At 46.1% G+C, this 23,326-nt stretch overlaps 2 protein-coding genes across 3 annotated transcripts in view; one reads left to right on the top strand and one right to left on the bottom strand.

The window, feature by feature from the left end:
• Nucleotides 1-15,790, bottom strand: part of LOC146202578 (uncharacterized) — a 36,509-nt gene extending 20,719 nt beyond the window's left edge. The window contains exons 1-3 of the mRNA XM_084588237.1: nt 14,997-15,790; nt 10,990-11,126; nt 2,796-2,957 (exon numbers count right to left, since the gene is read on the bottom strand). Coding sequence (XP_084444363.1) covers nt 2,796-2,957; nt 10,990-11,126; nt 14,997-15,402 — 705 coding nt within the window. The 5' untranslated portion in view covers nt 15,403-15,790. The remainder of the gene's footprint in view (nt 1-2,795; nt 2,958-10,989; nt 11,127-14,996) is intronic.
• A 338-nt stretch (nt 15,791-16,128) lies between these two features.
• Nucleotides 16,129-23,326, top strand: part of gcl (germ cell-less) — a 75,118-nt gene continuing 67,920 nt past the window's right edge. For both annotated transcript variants that reach the window (XM_084588236.1, XM_084588235.1), the window contains exons 1-3: nt 16,129-16,661; nt 17,328-17,451; nt 21,929-22,025. In XM_084588236.1, the coding sequence (XP_084444362.1) occupies nt 16,537-16,661; nt 17,328-17,451; nt 21,929-22,025 (346 nt within the window). In that variant the 5' untranslated portion in view covers nt 16,129-16,536. The remainder of the gene's footprint in view (nt 16,662-17,327; nt 17,452-21,928; nt 22,026-23,326) is intronic.

The raw sequence follows: 23,326 nt of genomic DNA, 5'->3' as shown, positions 1-23,326 counted from the left end.
AGTTACAGGCCGAACACATCGACGGCCTGGGCGACTAGTCAAAGCTATTTTCCTTCAGGTCAAGTCGGTCGAGCCAGGTGGTGACTGAAGGGGAGGGATGGAAACGTGACTGCAGAGCAGCTGGGCAGTGAAAGGCAATGGGATAAGTTCGCATAGGTGGAAGGACAATTCGGACAGGAGGGTTCAGATAGATAGCGACAGAAGAAGAGACATGAGGGGGTAATGAGTGCATTCATTTAGATGTGCCGGAGAAGGCGAGCCTCTGGCATGGTAAGGGATGGATGAGGGGGTGGGTATAGGCACTTATCGAGACGAAACTAGAGATGATACGGTGCAAGGAGAGCCTCCCACTGTCCTCCGAGGGCTTGGGCCAGAGAATAAGCGGTGCCCATTTAAAAGTGTCACGGGCGAGTAGATGGGTTAACAAATTGGAAGAGAACACTCTGGAGGAGAAGGAAGAAAAGCAGAAGTACGGGAGGGCATGGACAAGGGTTAGGATCTCAAGAGACAATGTATCCGGTGGGTGAAGGTGCTGGTTTCAGCGGCAAGGAGATGAGAATGATAAAGAGCGTAGCTGCAGGATCCTTGAAGATCCACAAAGGAGGCATCCGTGAAGTAGCGAAGAGTAGGAAATGGTTCTCCGTGTCTGTGTGACGATGACCAGCATGGAGGAGAGGGGACATAATGGATGGAAGAGTAAGGACGTGATGTAGAGAGGTTTTAGTGGAGATGGAAATGGAAATAGGGGAATGCCCATCTGAATCAGTAACCACTGACTCTGACAAAGTTGGGCTAAGATGGGGGTCATGCTGAAGATTGATAAGAGAGTGGAGAGGAAGGAGACGCATAGCAAAGAGCTCAGTAGTAGAGATGGTGATGGTGGTTAGAGAAGCCTTGTAGAGGCTGTGGGGATTCACAATCCCCTGCCTCCATTATAACGGCCGCGCGTAATTAACACGCGTGATTACGCATACTGGTAGAGAGGCTGGCGAAGGAGAGGGCACGCTGGCCACCCCCCACCGCCTCCCGGGCCCTATGGCGACGCTGCCGCGAGCTTCTCTCTTTCCTGCCGGCGTAACCGGGAGACCTCCTTTCCCATGCCCAGTCGAGGAGTGCCTCTGTCGCAACTGACTCGGGGTTTTTTCGGCATATGAGTGTGCACGCGCGCGGTTCATAATTTCCGCCAAGGAGACCACCGCCGTCACCGAGAATCGCCCACTCACCGTACGCACTTACCGCAACGGGATGTGAGCTCGAAGCTGCACAGGTGAGCAGACTCTTCCTCTCACCTCCCTGCACGTGCTTCCTCATTAGGTGGTTTTATTTCACCCCCGTACGCGGCGTTCGCTTGCTACGCTGCGGTTGTATTTGTGTGCTGTTGATTTGCCGTGTACAACTGCTCGGGCAAATTAAAGCTTGTTCGAGTGCGTAACTCGTGTTCGTCCCCCCTGGCCCGAACCCGTCCCAATGGCGACTCCTCGCACCGCGGGTCTCAGCTCTGTCTGCTAGGGATGGCACGTTAGGACTAGAAGGCGACTGCAGCGTCTAGCCCCCCCGTGGAGCATTTTTGCAAAAATTAACCCCCATAAGGCCCACCTGTGCAGTCCCAATGGTGTTTAGCTGAACGTGGGTGAAGAGAATGTAAGGTACAAAGGAACTTGTTGAGGGCAAGTGCACGGGCAACTCGACAAGCATGAGCCCCGTGAAGACCGGAGCGCCGTGTGACCACACGTCACATGAAGTGAGTTACCAATATTAGAGGACATCGCCCTGCCCTCAGCTTACCTATCCCTATATTAAAAACAACATTCGTAAGCCAAGCACCAAGAAGATAAGACAAAAACAAAGCCAAAGGCTTATGACTGCCTCTTAGTAGCATGCTTGTTAATGTGCAAATGCATACTCCTCCAGTTAAGCACCAGTAGGGGCAGACCTGAAACGGCTCTGACCGTACAGGAGAAAAGTAAGCGCAAAAAAAGACAAACACAAGAGAGGAGACAGGACAACGCGCTGCTGGCAACTGATTCTTTTATTGAAATTCAGAAGACGAAACCGCTGGTGAATGCTTACGCTGGTACATGTGCTTGTTCTGGTTTTTATGTTTTTGCGTGCCTTTTATGTCGTCTTCACTTTTCAACATATCACTGTCCCATCACCACAGAAGTTTTGTTTGTCTGTTTTGTGGTGGCACAAGGTGCTTATAGTGCTTAAAACATTGAAGAACGTTTAGGATGTTACACGATTTTTCGGGGTTTCGTGGTTGGTTTTTATGCCTTTAAGTTCCGCTCACTTCTTATTCATTCCAACATGTTACTTTGGCCCTTTACACCACGTGTCATTTTGTTTTTAGTCATCGGTGTTTTTATCGGTTTTAATCCACCCTATGTTAAACATGGAATTTATTGTTTATTGTTTTATTTTTTATGTTACTTTGGCCCTTTACGTACCACGTGTCATTTTGTTTTTAAAGAGTAAGGTGTTTTTTTCGGGTTTAGATCACCCTGTGTTAAACATGGAATTTTTTGTTAGATAATATTGCCTTCTGACATGTATGGAGCCGATAGGTGGTGTGACGATGTCCCTATATATAGTGTGTGGATTTCAATAAAAGAATTAGATGCCAGTAGCGCATTGTCCTGTCTCCTCTCTTGTGTTTGTATTTTTTGCGCTTGCTTTTCTCCTGTACGATCAAGAACCAACTAGCCCAGCAACAAGTTTTACTTCAGGCTCTACCCGTGTAAGCCACCTAAACTAACTAGCCAAAAACAAAAGAAGGAACAAAGTAGAGATCATACCTCGTCAGGGTGGCCCTTGGTGTTACACAGGCTGCATGTAGGCACAAAAGTCTGTTTGCACTCAGACACCACGTGGCCGCGCATGTAGCAGCGAGAGCACATGCGTTGAGGGCAGCGTTTAACATCATGGCCAAGCTCTGAGCAGAAGGGACACACCGTGATCTGAAAAAAAAAAAAAAATCACTGCTCACGCCACCATGCCTCAACTGTGGAAGCCTTTAGAAAAAACAGGCATAATCAAGGACGAAACAACTAGGCATTACAGCCAACACGCCTTCCATGCAGAGCATATGCAGCAGTACCATGCAAGATAAGCATACTGAAACTAATCACTGAAACCACTATGCTACAATACTGGTTGAACTGCAGTGCCAGCCACAAAGCATCAGCTGATCACAACTGCAACATTGTGCCTTGGTAATGCAACAGCCTACTTATTGTATGTGTTTGTCACCAGAACCAGAACACAAGTTTCAAAGCTACAGCACATGTAAGCAAGGAAAGAAAGAAAGAAAAAACCCTTAAGGGACGCTTACTAAGCTATGCCGTTAAGAGTAGAATGCGAAAGTGGTTATGGGCTCGGTTTGCACTGCATACTCTTCAGTCAACACCACAACTTTTTTATCATATTGATACGTGGCAAGGTTAGTGCACGAAGGTTAGTCCAGGATGACGCAGCACACAAAGCACAGAATCACAGCAGCGTTAACCTTCTTCTAGCACTAAACGTTGCTACCACTTTGTCGTCTTCTGTGTCACTGTTTCTGATCATTGTCTTCTTTAACGTCCAGCGATGCAGGGCATATATGTTACATTACCCCCCCCCCCCCCGAAAAGCACTGTGCCGGTGCGCACTAGGACAAACTACTGCAGGGGTAGTACGGCTTCATTCTGGCGACATGAACAATCTCGGTGCGTGGCATAGAGGACTGTCGCGGCAGATGTACAGGGGCGACCTCGTATGTCACAGGAGTGACTGGCCGTAAAACACGGTAGGCTCCTGCGTAGCATGGCAAGAGCTTCTCACACAGCCCAACTTCACGAGCGGGAGTCCAGAACAAGACAAGAGAGCCCGGGAAGTAGTGGACATCCTGGTGGCGAGAATCATGGCGCCGTTTTTGAGAATTTTGGGAGGAGGCCAGTCGTCGGCAAGCAATAACACGGGCGGCGTCAGCTCGGGAGATGGCGTCACGAAAGTAGCAACTGGCGTTAGCGGTGGGAGGCAATACGCTGTCAAACGGGAGGGGGGGGGTCGCGCCTGTATAGAAGATAAAACGGTGAGTAGCCCATTGTGTCATGACGAGAGGAATTGTACGCGAACGTTACAAACGACAAATTAATATCCCAGTCACGGTGATCCTCTGAGACATACATAGACAGCATGTCTGTGAGCGTGTGTTTGAGGTGTTCGGTGAGGCCATTCGTTTGTGGATGGTAAACGGTGGTAAAATAGTGCTTAATGAAGCAGTAACGAAGAATTTCGTCGACTACTCAAGCAAGAAAGCAACGGCCATGGTCAATGAGCAGCTGGCGTGGAGCACCATGGAGCAGGATGACGTTGTGGAGAAGAAACGCAGCCACATCAGTTGCACAGATGGTGGGTATCGCTCGGGTGACAGCGTAGCGCGTAGTATAATCCGTGGCCACTGCAATCCATTTATTCCCTGACGCAGAAAGTGAGAAAGGCCCAAGGAGGTCAAGACCAACTCGGGAAAACGGGTCTACTGGGATGTCGATCGGCTGCAGGGATTCAGCAGGCATAGCTGAGGGCTTCTTCCTTCGCTGACAACGGTCACAAGAAGCAACATAATGACGAACAGAGCGATAGAGGCCTGGCCAAAAGAAGTGGCGGCGGACGCTATCGTACGTAATACGCCAAGATGACCCGCTGTGGGTGCGTCGTGCAGCTGTTGAAGAATGGTGGTACGAAGATGTTCGGGGACTACAAGCAGAAGCTCGGCGCCATCTGGTCACATATTCCGTCAGTATAAGGTGCCGTTGTGGAGCACAAACAGAGCAAGGGTAGCATCAAGGTGATCAATGCTGAGGCGATTGATTATGCTGCAAAGCTTGGGATCTAAGCGCTGCTCATGGCGAATGTTTGAAAGGTCAGAGATGGCCAACACATATGTGTCATCGTCGCACCCGCTCGCAGGTGGGGGATCTACCGGGTTGCGGGACAGGCAATCGGCGTCAGCGTGCAGCCGGCCAGACTTGTGGGCGACAGAAAAAGTGTATTCCTGAAGACGGAGGGCCCAACGACCCAGGCGACCAGTAGGGTCCTTCAGCGTAGAAAGCCAGCATAAGGCATGGTGGTCGGTGATGACGGAGAACGGGCGGCCAAACAAGTAAGGGCGAAACTTTGTAATGGCCTACACGAGGGCTAAGCACTCACGTTCTGTAACCGAGTAATTTCATTCAGCCGCAGAAAGGAGGCGACTGGCATAAGCAATGACGCGAGTGCGACCTATCTGCTGCTGGGCGAGTATGGCACCAATACCGTGACCATTGGCGTCGGTGCGTACCTCTGCTGGTGCCGAAGGATTGAAGTTTGCCAGGACGGGCGGGTTGGTGAGGGCTGCAATGAGCGCAGAAAAGGCTTGGGATTGTTCTTGGTCCCAGCAAAATGGAGCGTCGTTCTTCAAAAGATTGGTGAGTGGATGAGCTGTCTCCGCAAAGTTAGGTACAAACCGCTAAAAATAGGAGCAAAGCCCAAGAAAACTACGCACATCACTGGTGCAATGGGGTGTAGGAAATGCACTTACAGCACATATTTTGTTTGGATCGGGTTGAACGCCATGGGCATCAACCACGTGATCGAGCACCTTGAGTTCACGTCGGCTGAAGCTACATTTCTTCGAATTCAGCTGAAGGCTAGCTCTTCGGAAGACGCCAAGAATGGCATCAAGGCGATGGAGATGGCTCTCGAATGTAGAAGAAAATACAATGACGTCATCGAGATAGCACAAGCACGTCGTCCATTTCAAGCCGCGCAGAAGAGTCCATCATGCGCTCAAATGTTGCGGGCGCATTACACAAGCCGAAAGGTATCACCTTGAATTGATACAGGCCATCGGGAGTGACGAAGGCGGTCTTCTTCCGGTCCCGTTCGTCGACTGCGATCTGCCAATAACCGGAGCGAAGATCAATGGAAGAGAAATAGCTGGCACCGTGCAAGCAGTCGAGGGCATCATCTATCCTGGGGAGCGGGTAAACGTCTTTCTTTGTAATTTTGTTGAGGTGTCGGTAATCAACGCAGAATTTCCAGGTATTGTCCTTTTTAACAAGCACAACAGGCAACGCCCAGGGACTGCTCGAAGGCTCTATAATGTTTTTTGCTAACATCTTGTCCACTTCATCTTGTATGACGCGTCGTTCAGAAATGGCGACTCGATAAGGTCTTCTGTGAATTGGGCGGGTGTCTCCGGTGTCGATACGATGTGTAACGAGGGACGTTTGTCCTAAGGGGCGGTCACCAAAATCGAAAATATCACTGTACGAATTCAGAAGACTCGTAAGTGCTGTAGCACGGTCAGGGCGCAAATTAGGTGCAACCATTCCTGATATGCGGGCCTCTGGAGATGGGGACGGTGCAGGTTGTGTTGACACTTTAGCAGTAGGGTCAGGCAAAAGAGTGGCCACTGTGACGTCGGACTGTGGGGTCAGTTCGGCGAGAGTAATGCCCTCAGGAAGAATGTGTACAAAAAGGCCGAAGTTCAAGACTGGAATATAAGCGTTGTTATTTTCTACGTGCACGATGTTGTGAGGGAGAGCGATTCTACGCTGCAGTGTCACGTCGGTTATGGGGCAAACAACGTAGTCGCCATCAGGAACGGAGGGAAAAGGCGACATGAGCACATACACTGCAGCTTCTGGTGGCAGACGAGTAAATGTAGAGGAGCGGAGACGGAGCGTTGAAGTATCAGAGGCCTGTTTGTCAGGACAGAGTGGCAGGTCCAGATGAAGCAATCCAGAAGGACAGTCAATGAGTGCGGAATGTGCAGTTAAAAAGTCGAGTCCTAATATAATGTCGTGAGGGCAACTGGTGAGGACTGTAAATAGAACAGGGATATGGCGGTCGGCAATGGTAATTCTTGCACTACACATACCAATCACAGTAGCTGTATTGTCATCAGCAACACGAACTGTAGATGAGGAAGCTGGTGTGAGGACTTTGTTGAGGCGTTGACGGAGCGAGGAACTGAGGACGGAAATGTGGGCGCCAGTGTCAATAAGGGCAGAAACCGAGACTCCGTCCACAAAAATGTCAATGAGGTTACGCCTGGGTGCGAGGGTCAGTTTCAAGTTGACAGTCCGGGTCGGTAATGCAGCATCACTCCCAGACGCTGCACTCGCTAGTTTCCCAAGTGGGCACCGGCGTATGATGAGGAGAAGTTGCGACGAGGCAGCGGTGAACGAGATCGACGAGTCCGTGGAGATGGAGATCGGCTGGAGTGACGGACACTCGAAACGGGTTCGGTGTGAGGTTCATCTAGGTGAGCAGGGAAGTGTCCAGGTCCATCATATGCACGGCGGAGCTGTTCAGGTTGGGCAGGGAAGCGTCGAGGTCCGTAGTAGTACCGACGGTCAGCGTTGTAATAGGAACGAGGTGTGGGGAAGGTGCGACTGCAGCAATAACGAGAAGTGTGGCCGGCTCGACAGCAAATAAAACAAATTGGCCTGTCATCTGAGGTGCGCCACTCTGCAGGATTGCGATTAACGTAGCGACGTGGGGGAGCTTGGCTAGTGGTTGCAACAGCCACTACAGGAACAGGATGCAATGGTGACAAGGGCGGTACAAGGTTGGAGGAAAGACCGACGTTGGCAAGTTCCTGTTGGACAACAGCCTGTATCATGGCCACGGTGTCAGGCACTGGAGATGGGAATGGTGCAGGAGCTAATGCCTCGAGTTCTCGCCTGACGATCCGAGTCATTGTTGCGGACTGAGAAGGCTGTTGCAGAGGAGCCAGATCATCACAGGATGATGTGGCTGCCGTGTTCGGAAGGCGCTCAAAGCGATGTAACAGGCGTCATTGTTTGGCCTGCTCGAATCTTCGGCAAACTTGAAGCACCGACTCGACGGTAGAGCAATCCATGCAGAAGAGGATGTTGAACGCGTCATCTGCGATGCCCTTGAGGCTGTGCCCTACCTTTTCACTTTCCAGCATGAACCTGTTCGCCTCGCGACACAACACGAGCACGTCTTGAATGTAGGCCAGGTAGGACTCCGTGGTGGATTGGGCGCGAGACGAAAGTTCGGTTTTGGCTGCGAGAGCCCGTCCAATGGGCTTCCCGAACAAGTCGTGAAGCTTTTGCTTGCAAATTTACCAGGTCACCAGCTCATGCTCGTGATTTTGAAACCATGTGCGAGCGAAATAGAATATCAGATTGGCCAGCATGATGGTCGTGTCCCAATGATTGTTCCGGCTGCATCGCTCGTACTCACCCAGCCAGTCGTCAACATCTGTCTTGTCTTCGCCATTGAAGATGGGAGGGTGGCGGATTTTTGTGAGGACGAGTGGTTGCGCCGATGTTGCGGTGGTAAGAGCTGCCTCAGAGGTCATAGTGGCCGTTGTTGATGTTGTGATCCCAGGTAGGTGGCGGCCACTGCGCAAATCCAGCTTTCGGCTGCTTAAATGGATTTATGTGTGCACACGGGGATCTTTAGTCACCTCCACCAAGATGATATGTGGCAAGGTTAGTGCACGAAGGTTAGTCCAGGATGACACAGCACACAAAGCACAGAATCATAGCAGCGTTAACCTTCTTCTAGCACTAAACGTTGCTACCACTTTGTCGTCTTCTGTGTCACTGTTTCTGATCGTTGCCTTCTTTAACGTCCAGTGATGCAGGGCATATATGTCACAATATACACATCCTCACTTCATAAAACGACTTGCATCTCTTTCTCTTCTTTTTCACTCTGCATAGCTCCACTGTGGCCTCCATAAGATGAGGAAACTTTTTGCTCCACTCTTAATGGGTGCAGAGGTTTCTGGGGTGTCCCCCGAGTAGTGAGAGTGTTACTGCTCTTGTTATTTCTTCAAAGACAATTTTAATTTTGTCTCCAGTGTCTATGGGTTGCCATGTGGCAGGCTTTGCTGGTCCTAAAGAGGATGACACAACAGACCACAGCGTCCCTCGCGCTGTGATTCATGTTTGTCTTTTTCGTGTCATGACCTAATTCCTTGTTTGCATACTAATAATTAATAATGACAGAATAAATATGAGTTCCTAAGGCAATTTACCATGTTAAAGGCCACGGCGTATTTGTTAGGTTCACCTTTAATCAGCCCGAACCAACGCGCCACTGTGGTCTATGGACAGTGCCCCTATTTCACAAACCAAAGGTTTTGAGTTTGAATTACTTTTCTAGCGCAATTACTTTCCTTCAATTACAGGAGCCTCCCTGAGAACTTTGGCGCCAATCAAAATATACTTTGATGTGCTCCTGAATTCTCTGCTTCCATTGGGATTTTTTCGCTCGCCACTGTGGTCTATGGACAGTGCCCCCATTTCACAAACCAAAGGTTTTGAGTTTGAATTACTTTTCTAGCGCAATTACTTTCCTTCAATTACAGGAGCCTCCCTGAGAACTTTGGCGCCAATCAAAATATACTTTGATGTGCTCCTGAATTCTCTGCTTCCATTGGGATTTTTTCGCTCATGACCATCACAGTGACATGGACGGCGACGCTGGCTTTTCTGCCCCGTGGGATCCTTAATGCTATTGTGTTAATAAGCTTGTTAAGGCTTGTACATATTAATGATCACTAATTGTGGAATCAGAATACAGAGAAACATAGCATAATGATGTATAAGATTTAAATGTAATACTACATGTGTGCTTGCTACTGCAGATTAATTTTTAGACTTCTTTATATTCTCTGCTATACTCCTATAATTCTTTGTGCACAAAGCTAACCTTTAACAGTAAGAAAGTATAGAAACATGTTTTAAAACAACTGGTAGCCACTGCTAGAGTGTAACTCATGCAATACTGATAATGGGCTCCTGGAGTAACAAGGAGTAATAGGTTAGCTTAGTGGAAGCCTAAATATTGAGTAAACATCAACAACAACACTGCAGAACATCAGAAGTATGCACTTAATGATGGTACTTTGATAAATACAGATGGTTCAAGAACCTTTGCTCCATGTGAGAATGAAGGTGTGCAAAAACCTAAAGGAAAAACATGGCAGTTACTTGTATACCATTGCTGAAACTGTAACTCCCTGAACTTGGATGCACCACATCGACAACTGGTAGTGGGTGCGCTGTCACTTGAGGGTCTTTTAAACTGCATACCCCTTGCTATGGAGGTCAGATCTTGCATATTTTGCACTGAGTGGAGAAGGCATCTTCAAAACAAAGCTACAACTAGAAAACTGAAGCATTCATAATTTCCAATGATGCTTTGCAGCTTTTCAGCAAACCTTTCATGAAGCTTCTGCAGTTAAAAAGCTGCCTATTTCAACCAATCACTGAAACTAGCACAAGGTAAGAAACACTAAGGTCTTCTTGGAATGGCCACCAACAATGCTACACGAGTTTCATTACTAGAACATGTAGCATTTCGCTGCAAAATCTTAGCTCAAGTTACAGAGCACGTTGTACAGCTGTAAGTTCTTCCACAGCACTTACTCACACATAAATAGAAAAATAGCTAAACCATTTCATTTTTCATACCACTCTGCTATCTGAACACACACACAAAAAAAAGCAGTTGATTATAATAGGCCATTTCCTGGTGAGTCTTGTATTACTGTGCTGTCCAACCACAATAGTAAACAAAATCAACTTTTCGATTTTCGACTATATCAAACAAGCCAGAAGCATCAAAATTTTTTAGCTTATAATTTTGTCTTTAGTTCAGCTTCTTGTTCAGATAAGAAGAAAACCCTATACAACACACAATTTTTTTTTGTCATACTGAAACTGTGTGTGGCTTTCATGAATGCCAGCGGCGCATTACAACACACTTACATTGCGTCCGACTATAGTACACTATATATGATGCAAGACAGCTTTACTCGCTTATGCACCATATAGCACAGCAAAGCACAAATGGCTACAGTACATAGTCTTCAATGCATATTAATCACGTAACTATCAACCTCTACAACCACCGAGAGTGCTTTGACAAGAGCTGCTAGCACTGCGAAATTCTGCATGAATGACTAACCAGGCCCACCTTAGGTTGAGGGCAGTGTTTAGACAAGTGCCCCATTTGGTCACAGCTGCGGCAGTGTAGATTGGCCGAGCCCTGATGGTATCGGAAACCCCGGCTGTCACGGTATAGATCTTCGGCATCCACATGCCAAAGTCCAGCTGCATGAAGTTCACAATGCATGTGTCATATGATATGAAGCAGGCCCTTTAGCCAGGTTTGGTTCCAAAACACACTTGCACAAGAAAGAGACACATTCGCACAATTGCTTTCTTAGCATACAATAAAAGACCAGAAAAAAACGGACGGAGCACATAATGTGGCAAAAGTAAAAAATGAGCTATGCAGATGCGCAGGAAAATGTCTGCAGCAATAATGGTGAAGCACTAATGAAGGCACAGAATGAGTTGCTCTCAAGATTGAAAATCGTTGGAAAAGCCAACTTCTATAAATGCAGATGCAAAAGAAATTGCAGTATCGATGAAATCACTGAAGAAAGTCATGTGCTAAGCAGATCTGCCAAGTGAAACTCTAAACTACTTCAAATTCCTCCAAAAGCTAATGTAATTTTAAAGAAATTTCTCAGGCAGCTTACAAATGAAACTATTTTCACAAATGGAAAAGGCTTGTATAACCTTGTACAGGATTAATGTTGGTTTTGAGCTTTAAATATCCAGGAATTTCAAGGAGTTTTAAAGCCTCACCAACATCTTGTCCTGTAGTAGCTTAATAAGCAACGTTTTCTATATGCTACATATGTAACTTTCACTGCACAAGAAACTTGTGTTCATGAAAGCACACTAACGTGTTTTTAGGCCAAGCTTTCAAAAAAAAAAAAAAAGAAAAAAAAAAAAAAAGGTCAGCTTCTTTTTCTTTTTTTGGCAAGCTGTGTCTTTCCTTTCCCAGTCTTCCTCAGATTCATGGACTTATCACCAAATTCAGGCCATTAATATCTTCTACTTCCACAGCATAAGCGTCTGCCAAAGCATTCAACTCAGCAAAAGCTGCTTGCGTTTTTTATTATTATTTATTCTCCAAACCTCTGATTTTTCAACCAAGACAACACTTTAATGCATCTGCTGCTTAGCACGTTCGGACTGCTGCATTTTTCAGCTTCCAAGAAACACATTAATGTTGCCTAGGAGAAGCCATGTAAGAGGCCACAAATATATGACAGCCTGCATTGACTACCAGTGGTGAGTGGCTCAGCACGAGAGAAGTGATGCCTTGCTCCAAAACTTTGAGTAGAATTCTCCATAACATAACTTTTATTCAAGAGCATTTAATGGATGTAAACATTCATCCGTTGCTGCCCTTTCACCGTCACCACTAGGAGCAGCAGCAGCAGCAGCCTGAACGCATGCATTGTACGACAAGGCCCCCTCATTAGCTTCCAATAAACCTTATCTTTTACCAACCATGGCCACCTTATTCCGACTGACTCCTCCTTCAAATACCTGACTCTCTGCCACTTTCTCTCACACTTTCACTTCCTCATGGGCCAGTCTGTTTTTTACCTTTAGAGACCATCGATTATCCCCATTTCAAACCAACATGCTCTGCCCATTTTTTGTTGATTTAAGCTAAAATATGGCACAAAATATCATTAAATGGCACAATATGTCTCTCCCATTCTAAAGGATACAATGTTGAAGCTTTGATGCACAATAAATGCAGCTAGTGGCACAGGGAACTTATCTAACACTAATGCTCCTATATTCTGCAGTTTAAAAGTTTAAAAATCACCTAGCAACTTTCAAATACTTGGCAAACATCAACAAGTTTGAACCCATATGCATGCGCATGAACGCACACATGCAAAGAAATGCTTCTATGTGCCTGGGATATGACATATGCAACACGGTGTAAACTCATCAGCACATACGCTGAACATTTAACCAAAGCTTATGCAGTAAAATCATGTCATAAGCTGAAATAACTTTCACCGCCTGTGGTTTAGGTAATCCCCTTTTCTTCCTTTCTCTGAAGACATTTCACAAATGAAACATACAATGTGCAGTCATGAGACGCTCCTCATATTCCATCCATCATTCATGTCTTCGCTTGTTTTCCCACAGAGTGCTTTGCACGATGGTAAATTCTGATACTAACCTGAACAATTCTACGCTCTGCTTTATAATGTGGACATACAATATGGTGTGTTTAAATTATCCTGCTCCATTAGTAAAGCAATTCCACCAACTCTGACAATAGTTTTTGATATTCATGCACTTCAATCTGATTGTTGCCATGAATAATCTCAAGGCTAACTAGGAGTTAACCGATAATGGAATAAAAAAAAAAAATAAGAAAAAGAAAATACAGTTCTGTTGAACCCTGCCGAGTGATGCACTTTCCCTTCCAATTTGACTAAAATGGCATAAGAAACAACACAGTTTGTGCTTGTCAAGGACAAAATGAGAGAAGCATGTAGAAACTAACGTGGTGTACCTAAAAGGTAGGCACTAAAGCATGTAATTTTTCATTTCATTCTAAGGTAGGCAGCATTCCAGAGGCACAACCCCGAAACTTTGCATTTTAGCTGCACAGCATGCAGGAAAGATGTTGGGCGAGTGCACTTTAGTACACAGTCATCCACTCTTAGTGCGAACACGCGAGCAGCTAGTCACTCTTTTCAAACCATTACTGTGTCCGACCCGGCCACACATTGAAGTAAAGCGGTGCAGGTACAGAGGGACTCGGAGGTAGTGCTTTGCATGGCCTGCCACTTCACTTTAGTGCACGGCTGGGTCGGACGCACCGCAGCTTTGGAGGAAGAAACCACCAGCATGCGTGTTCACACCAAGAGCGGACGACGCTGTGCATGCATTGACTCTTGCCTACTTATGCCACTTTGGTTTCGTTTATGCTTCACATCCCCGGGCGACTCAGGCTATGAGGGAAGCCGTAGTGGATGGCTCTGGAAATTTCGAACACCTGGGGTTCTTAATTTTCCCTCCTGAAGTTCTTAACATGCACTGAGTGCGACAAAGAACCAGGGTGTCAAAATTTCCGGACACCTCCTCTGTGGCTTCCTTCATAGCCTGAGTCGCTTTGGAACTTAAACCATGTAAACCAAACTAAACTGATAATTAACCAGTGCCACTGGACATGTGCACTTGTGTTGCAACTGGTGTAAGTATGCATGAATATGTGCAAATACTAAGACAGCAACTATGAGACACCTTAGTGGAGCACGAACAGCTAATTTTGTCTGCTGTAAAGTTCCTTGACATGCATAGAAATTTAATCACACAGGAACGGTCACATTACATTTCCAACAAAATCCAGCTGCTGTGACAGGGGAATGGAACCTGTGACTCGAGCTCACTACCAAAATGACACAGCTACAGGGCTACAGTAGCAAGTATGTGCAGTGGTACTGAGGCTGCTTCGATGCATGACACAGCTATTTTCAAACCCTCTTTCACTTGCCTGTTGACATGCTCATCTGATGGCACTGATGCTATCTTTGGATTAAAAAGAAAACATTAACAGGGTAATCAAGCATATAGAATACTCACTTTTTGAAAATAATACCTAGCATAAGGTAGTATAAAGAGGAAAACTGAAAAATGGCTATATGCCTTTCAACATTATGCAGGTATAACCAAGCCTCATTACACATTACTTGCTTTGGTCATGAAAGAAGCCCTCCGAGAAATCTATATCACAAATTTTGACAAAAACCAAAGGGTAGCATGCAACTTCAATGTTATGTACAGCAACCAGTTTCTGCTGCAGGATCGAACTTTCATCTCCAACAAAAATAGTATTAATGCAAAGCTTGACATCACACCCTTGTGGGCTAGTTATGACATGACCAGTGCACAGCACACAGGGGAAAAAGTCAAGAGAGGTAGCAGCGCATATGCCGTTACCTCTGCTGTTTCTGTCCCCGTTGCGCTCTGCATTACAGCTCAGCATGACGCCGGTTCTGAAGCCAGCTTTTCAATTTCCACTGATTGGAAGGTCAGAAGCTACCTACAGCCGATACACACTGTTTAAGGATACCCCAATTTCATTCTCACATTCGTTTTCCTTGTCTTGCGACGTTTCCACCACATTCAGAGCAATGCTCTCCTGGCTGTCTTCGCTGAAGATTACCAATACGTCGTCATCATCACTGCTCAGCAAAATGCGGTCAGCCGTAGCCGATGCGCTGGGCTTCGGCTCTGCAGTGAGGGCTGACAATCCACGCGTTTTACTTTTTTTCACCTTCTTCACGGCACATTTCAATGCTTCTGCACTCGCCGTTGAAGCACCGGCCTGACGCCGCGCATCCGCGTCATTGCTGCTGACCGCAACAGTCGGTGAAGCCTCAGGCACTGGTAATTCTTCCTCTGCGTCGTGGTAGATACTGGAGTATAGGAACGTCTCGAGGTCGGTGCCATATCCATCGCTGTTCGATTCCCGATCCGAGGAAGTGTCCCACATCCTGGCGACAGAAGACAGCGCTGTGCATAACCAAAACCACCTTCGCTTCCTTTGTAGCAACACGCGTTTCAATTGATCATCCCAGCCGACGAACGGTGTCTTGTAAATGTTCGACTGGATAGAACGTTAGACTACCAAAGCCAATGACCGTCGATTACGTCGATGCTGAAACCGCGCTGACACGTTCGAGACACGTAAAGCACGTGCTTATAATGAAGGCTAAAAATCAATGTCACAGCAATCGCAAATTTCTCCAGTAATTACGGAAACTAAAAGTCAAACCTAAAGGCAATAGGTCTCGGTAAACTTGGTTTACACAACTGTGGGAGAAAAAGAAGAGGAAACCGACACTACAGCACGCACGCACGCACGCACGCACACACACACACACACACACAAACAACACACGTGAAAGATTTGGCTTTGGCAAGTAGTAGTGTTGGCTTGTTTACTTGTAAAAGCTACGTTTGAGTTTTACCGTTTTACGGTTTATTTACTTAAAAAAATAACGTAATTTGTTAGTTATCTTAGTTTTAATATAATTACTATATATGTAATTAGCTGCTGAAGTTTTTTGCAAATCAAATTTTAATAATGTGTATAACTTGCGGCTTTGCTCGCTGCAGCTTCTTCTGTTTATTTTGAAATAAACTTTTCTTATCCTTGATAATGTTATGCGCAACGTTACTAATACGTTCTTTCTGTTGTAATCACAAGTAGTAGGTAGATACGTCTACGCGTCTACCCGTCTACTAGCTCCTTCAAGCTTGCTTCAAGCAGCAAGCATATTTTGCCGGGGCTTGGCAGCGTCACCGTTGCGGTGTTCCGGAACTGGGCAGAAAGCGCTGGAAAAAGAAAGCGAAAGCAACGGGAGCTCGCGGCATTTTTTTCGAAACGTCGGTTGGCGTTACCCAAGTGCGCTCCGCCTACGCAAGGAAGGCAAAAGCACCCTGGCTGGTTCATTGGCTGGTTGCTGGAGCCCTGACACCCTGGAGCGCTGGAGCCAGACAAGTCAAGCGCGGCAGCTGATCGTGTCAGCTAAGTGCAGGCAGACACTGGCCTCGTACGCTGTTAGTGTGTACGGCGTTGTGCTTGCATTGCCTTGCAAAACGACCGTTACACTGCACGACTAGCATGGGGAATGTCCTGCTAACATCTCCTCTCAGCACAGCTGCAACGTCTCTTGCAAAGCGAAAGCGGAAGTCGGCCGACGACGATTCCTCTGAGAGAGACTTGGATTGGGGCTCGACGCCGAAAAGGTGGTGTCTTTCTCACCTCTTTTAAAACAGCATTTAAGTCGCCTAGTTATCGGGCCTTGCATCGCTCTCTCGCTGCTTTATGCTTTGCTGAGTATTCTCGGTGAAAGGAGTTGATGAATCAAAACAGACCGCGTGCTTCCGCACAGGTGGCATGCGTTTGTTGTAAACGCCGCGTCCGTTGGACGGAGAGCGCGGCATTTCGCCTGTGTCTTCCGGATGACACCATTGGCACAAATAAACGATCGAGGAGCACTCGCCTGCGATTCTTGGCTTATCCTCATGCTTAGAGGCATGACCTGGTTGGCAAGTCCGGCCAGCGATCTGCATCGCATGGGCGTAGCAGCTAGGAAGTGGTTCACTGTCCCCAATATCGAGAGGGGACTAGTTTTCTTCCCATGCGTGCGCCGCGTTTTTAAGTTTCTCTCGCAACGCGTGACTGACACGGTTGGCCCTTCTTCGCTCTGTGTTGCTCCCTTTTGTTTGCTCGTGTCGCCCCTTCGAAGGGCACCGAAGCTGCGATATGCCGAGCCGCTGCCAACGCCAGTGGTGTGCGTGTGAGCGACGCTGTTGCCTCAAACCCATCGTGATGATGGGCTCGGTTCAGCGTCCCGCGGGCCCTGTCAGCGGCTTCCTCACGCTCATCAGGCATGTTACGCGCCCTCGCAGGAGAAAGCTCATGACGACGTCCCAGTACATCTACCGCACACTGTTCCTGGAGGGCCAGAACAGCGACGTGACGATCGTGGCCTTGGGAGTCGACTGGTGCCTCCACAAAGTATACCTGTGTCAGGTGCGGAATTTTCCAGATGTTTAATCGCTGCTCTGAGCGCTTCGAAGACCGTTCAACAAAAGCGAGATTGACACTTCCCGAGTCCTGAGTCCGCACTGCTTGTCATCAGCACTTTTACTGGAGGAAAAACGAGGTTGTTAGCGTTGATTTGTTTTACATTAGCCCGCCAATGTGTACTTGATTTAAGTACCGCGGTGAGTGCTGTACAAGTGAATTAAAGTGTACGTGCTAGTCGTAATCAGGTCTTTTTTTTTTTTTTTTTTTTTTTTTTTACATCTATAATCGTAGTTTCTTCTCCAGGCCAGGATAGTTGCCAACCTTGGGATGCAGATTGCTTTATTTTCACTAATATATCTTTGTATTCGTCTCTAGATGAACACCTCCTAAGCATGTAATGTTGTAGTAGAATAGGAATGGAATGTGAAATATTTTTTAGTTTCCATTATTTCTTCGTACTCTGGCAAATTTATGACAAACATTTTACATGAGGTGAAACTAGTTCTGTTTAAGCATCAGTTCTTCTATTAAATTACAGTGTGTTATTAATATTAATCTTTTATCATGTGTTGGCTTTGCTGTCTTTCTTTATAACAGCTTGTCTTTCTTCTTTTTTAAAGAAGTCGTGAAATGCAGTCCAGTCTTGAATACAAAAGCTACTTCAATGAGCCATTGTGACCTGTTTCATGTTTAAGCAGTATAGGCACTTAAATGTAGTTGCAAGCTTTCTTCATCATGATGAGGCATAAGACATTAGAATACATGGATGGGGAATACATGGTGTGGCATTCGCCTATGACTGCTAAATAATTTATAATTGCTTTTCTTCATTTGTGCTGCTTCAGTTTTAACAACCCAACGATGGCTGCGACATGAAAGGCAAATTTAGGTCCCGTGAGGCATATTTTTAATTCACTGCAGTGCTTAAGTTAGCCTGCTTCAATGGCAAAAAATGACATATCAGTGATTACATTGCAGTCTTCTTCATGCCTCACATGACCTAGCTACAGCCACCTTTGGAATCACAGCCATCATTTGGTTGATAAAAATGAAACAGCACAAATGAAGAAAAGCGAAGTGTAAACAAGAAATACAATTATACATTATTTAACATTTCTAGAATGATCCGCGTATATGCATCATTTCAAAGCAGAAAACATGCAAGCAAAAATTTCATGCCTGACTGCCAGTAGTTCTTTTAAGTTCACTCAGGCTGAAAAACCTGATAGAATGAGTTTCCTTCAGATATTTCATTTTGAAAATGCTTTTAATGAAACATGATGTTTTTTTTTATTTTTAGATAAAAAATAATGTTTTCATCAGACAGGGTTTTGAAAGGCTTCAAATATAGTTCTCTTGTCAACTGTAGACAGTGTTTTCTTGGTGAAGTTCGTTCTCAGGCTTTCCTGAAACCAGTACACGAACAAATTATGGCCGGGCTACTCTTGACTACCGCATCAGTTCAGTCGTGTCCGACTCTTCGTGACCCTATGGACCATATCACGCCACGCTTTCCGGTCTCTCACTATCTTCCTAACATCACATAACTTCATCTGCAGCGCCTCGAGGATGCCATCTAACCATCGCGTTTGCTGCCTACCCCTTCTCCGGTGACCCTCAACCTTTCCCAACATCAAATCTTTCTCCAACGACTCCTCTCTTCTCATCAGATGACCGAAGTAGCTGAGCTTTAACTTTAGAATCTGACCCTCCAATGAGCAGTCAGGGTTTATGGTCCACAATATCGACTGATTTGATCTTCTGGCCGTCCAAGGAACTCTCAAGAGTCTCCGCCAGCACCACAATTCAAACGCGTCAAATCTTCGGCGGTCAGCCTTCTTCACAGTCCAACTCTCGCATCCATACATCACAACTGGAAAGACCATAGCACGAGTTATACGGATCTTGGTTGGCAGTGTAATGTCTCTGCTCTTTACTAGGCGGTCAAGGCTAGTCATGGCTCTCTTTCCCAGAAGCAGGCGTCTCCTAATTTCATGGCTGCAGTCTCCTTCTGGGGTAATCTTGGAGTCCAAAAAGAGAAAATCTGTCACAGCTTCCACTTCTTGTCCCTTGATGCGCCAGGACTTGATAGGGCAAGACGCCATGATCTTTGTCTTTTTAATGTTTAGTTTAAGCCCAAACTTCTCACTCTCCTCTTGTATGCGCATCAGAAGTCTCTTGAGTTCCACTTCACTTTCTGCCATTAAAGTGGTATCATCCACATATCTAAGGTTGTTGATATGTTTCCCAGCAGTCTTCACTCCAGCTGAAGACTCGTCCAGACCGGCCTTCCTCATGATGCACTCTGCATATAGGTTAAATAGGCAGGGCAACAGTATGCAGCCTTGTCTCACTCCTTTCTCAATCGGAAACCAATCAGTAATATCCCTGTCACACGGCCGACTCGGAACTACCTTGAACTTCCTTGGTCTAAAGGAGCGCAAGGGAGTCGCAGGGAGTTTCGCCTTAAAGGAGTTGTCCCCGTGTCACACGGCTTGCAACGAGCTTCTCAGAGCAGCCAACAGGGGGCCATTAGGCGCTGTTTATTTTGCACAAAGATATAAAAAATAATGTCCAAAACAAACTGAAATATTTTTTATACTACTATTTTCCTCGCAAAATGCAATTAGCTTTAGTCATATCAATATAAAAGAACACACATTTGCTGAAAACAACGACCATGCTCTAAACATAGCCATTTTTTCCGCTCTGCTGGACACCATGCGCGGCGTTGTGCAATACGTGGTGCAGTCGCGACAATTAAACGCAACTAACCGAGTTAGAATACAATTTTATGCAATAAAAACTAATATATTTAGGAGTAAAAATTACATTATTGAAGAAATATGTTATTTAATGACTCGGAAGCAAAGCACATTGGAAACGAGAGTACTCCCTTCGCCCATCAATGGAGATCGTCGATCTCCTTTGCTTCAAAACTCCATTTAACTTCCTTCCATAATGGACTGCCGTGTGACACGGCACGTATCTCCCTCGAGGTAATGGCTACCTTGGTTGAAGGGAGTTGAAAGGAGTTCAGCCGTGTCCGTGTGACAGAGGTATAAGACCATGCTCAGTTCTGACTGTGGTCTCTTGCCCTTCATACAGGCTCCTGAGGAGACAGATGAGGTGAATTGGAATTCCCATCTCTTGGAGAGCTTGCCACAATCTGCTGTGATCTACGCAGTCAAACGCTTTCGCATAATCAATAAAGCAGAAGTAGATGGTTTTCTGGAACTGTCTTGCTTTTTCCATGATCCAGCGAAGGTTGGCATTCTGGTCTCTAGTTCCTCTGCCCTTGCGAAACCCAGCTTGCACGTCCGGAAGCTCCCGATCCACATACTGCTGCAGCCTACCTTGGAGGATTTTCAACATCACCTTGCTAGCATGCGAAATAAGCGCGATCGTGCGGTAGTTGGAACAATTTTTGGCACTGCCTTTTTTTGGAATGGGGATGTAAACTGACCTCGTCCAATCCTGTGGCCACTGCAGAGTTGTCCAAATTTGCTGACATAATGTATACAGAACATTACCAGCTACGTCATGGTTGAAGTTTTGAAGCAACTCAGCTGAAATGCCATAAATTCCGCTAGCTTTGTTCATAGCAAGGCTGGCTAAGGCCCATTCAACTTCACTGTACCGCATACCATCACTTTATAATAAACGTAAAGCCCACATTGACTTTACTACCCCGCTTAACACATTTAGACACGAATTAACAAATTTTATGATGAGGCAATAAATATTAATGTGATGTTCATATTTATTTCTGATATCTGATGTGTGTATAATTCTTTAGGAAGTGCAAGCACTGCTTTTGCTCTCATATTTTTTATTGTGCTGTGAAATCCACTGCGAGATGCTGCCTGTAGGCCCCCAGCACCCAGTCAAGCTGTCTGTGACAGCTTTTTCTCTGGGGGACCCCCAACTTGTAGGTTGGCAATAAAGTGGATTTGGAAAGATTTGGAATTCGCAGCTAATTCTCAGTTGGCTGGCAATCTCAGAAAGCTTTCAGTCTTTTGTCTTTTTTTTTTCTAGTAATGGAGAGAGTTGCCATCGATACCAAACCTGTACACTAGGCTAGTTGATCTTCTTTCATCTTTACGTAGAGGTGTGCTGCGAGAATACTAAAAAAGGAAGCACAAGACAAGCACAAACTAGCAACTGCACTTCATTTTGATCTTCACCAAAATCAATAAAGATGAGATACCAAAAATAAAAACATCAAATGAAAAATAAAAGCCAACCTTAGAAGGGGATGAAAAAGAACTGGAGACATGTCAACCATGTGAGGTGGCAGTCTCTTTAATTAGAATGAACCTTTTATACAGCAGTCTCACATCAAGTCGTTGGCTGTGTCGCACCAAATTGGATGTTGATGAGTAACAGAAAGCTGAAAAGATTAAAGAAAAAACGAGTTGTAAAATTTTGTTTTGTTTACAGTTGTGCATTATCTTTCTTTTTTTTTAACCCCATGCAGTCTCCATATTTTGCAAGCATGTTCTGCGGAGATTGGAAGGAAAGAGAAGAAGGTACTGTTGAGGTGGGAATTGAAGACCCACTTATTACCGTTGACGGTGAGTCCATTGCCTTGCTTTTTTGTCATTATGTACTGTTTGCTACTGATTGTAATGAATGTTGTAGTTAAAAATGAGCCATCTTTATATTGTAGATGAGTAACAACATATCCTCCTCTATTTTTTTATTTTTTCATGCCTTGCATCCTCCTCTGTTGTAGCTTGAAAGGAAACATTTGCTGCAGACAACTGAATACTTTGATGTGGTATTTATTCGTTACCCAGTCTTTTCTGACATGACTTTCAATGACTGAGCTTTTAGTTCGTGGACACCAGAAATCCTGCGGAAAAAAGTGCCTTCTGACTTCCGCTTTGCATCTTGACACAAAGTTTAAGGCTATAGCTTTTATAACGCATGTTGTAGGATGCTTTTGAAATTCGATGCTTTTAGATGGTGTGGTCACCTCACCCACATACTGTGGGTTCGGGCCAGAGCAAGCCGAGGGCACGGTCAGCATGCACTGCACACCTGCGCTTCCGCTCCGAAGGAAGCAAGAGCACAAATTATAAGTACACAAGTTATTACACGGAAAGCTGCATTACAAACACAGCACTAATACCCAGGCCTCGTTACAAACTGTAGCTCAGCCGCAGCACCCGAAAGCAGGCTGCAGCGCTGCGCTCACAAGGCAGAAGCTACTGAAGATGCGGTGGAGCTAAGGGCTCTCGCAGGCCTCACTGCTAACCAAAGGGTCAAAGGGCGCACAACACATGAAGGGGGAGGATGAGGGATCTGCGGAGCACATCTCGTCAACACAGGTCACATGTCGATGGCTACTGTGCCCAACCAGGCCCTCCCGACTCAGAAGCATTGGCGCCACACAGGCAAGTGCAGGGCTTCTTTCGGGCCTGATTTCGAGCAAGCATGCAAGTTGCGCGTGCGTTCACAAACTGCGGTCCCCCGGCCGAAAGAGCAGAACCCGGAGGGAAAAACGTACTCACCTGCCTCTGCTCGAGTTGATGGCGGCCTCTCCGTCCGCTTCCTGCGCGTGGCCTCTTATTGAGCTTATTACGTCACCAGGTGGCGGCCCAGTTGGGGCGCGAGACCGACACTGGAAGAATGGAACGTATGTTACGACAACAGTTCTCAGAAGAGCTTCTTCTCGCAGTGATCCCAGAGAGGGTGTCTAGCTAGCAAAGCAGCAGCACTGACTGCATGTTTCACGTTGCTCAGGGAACGCAATCCCCGCATTCCCCTCTTCTTAAATGCCCCTGTTACCCTGAAAGTAGAGTGACGGTCATTAAGCACAACTCAAAACTACCTGCAAAAGCATGCATTAGTGAGATGCCAGCCTTTATCC

Source organism: Amblyomma maculatum, chromosome 1 (assembly GCF_055883805.1).
Source record: "Amblyomma maculatum isolate TAMU_Amacu chromosome 1, ASM5588380v1, whole genome shotgun sequence".
Classification (NCBI taxonomy): Eukaryota; Metazoa; Arthropoda; class Arachnida; order Ixodida; family Ixodidae; genus Amblyomma; species Amblyomma maculatum.
Note: the sequence above shows the minus strand (reverse complement) of the source record. Positions and strands in the feature narration are given on the sequence as shown.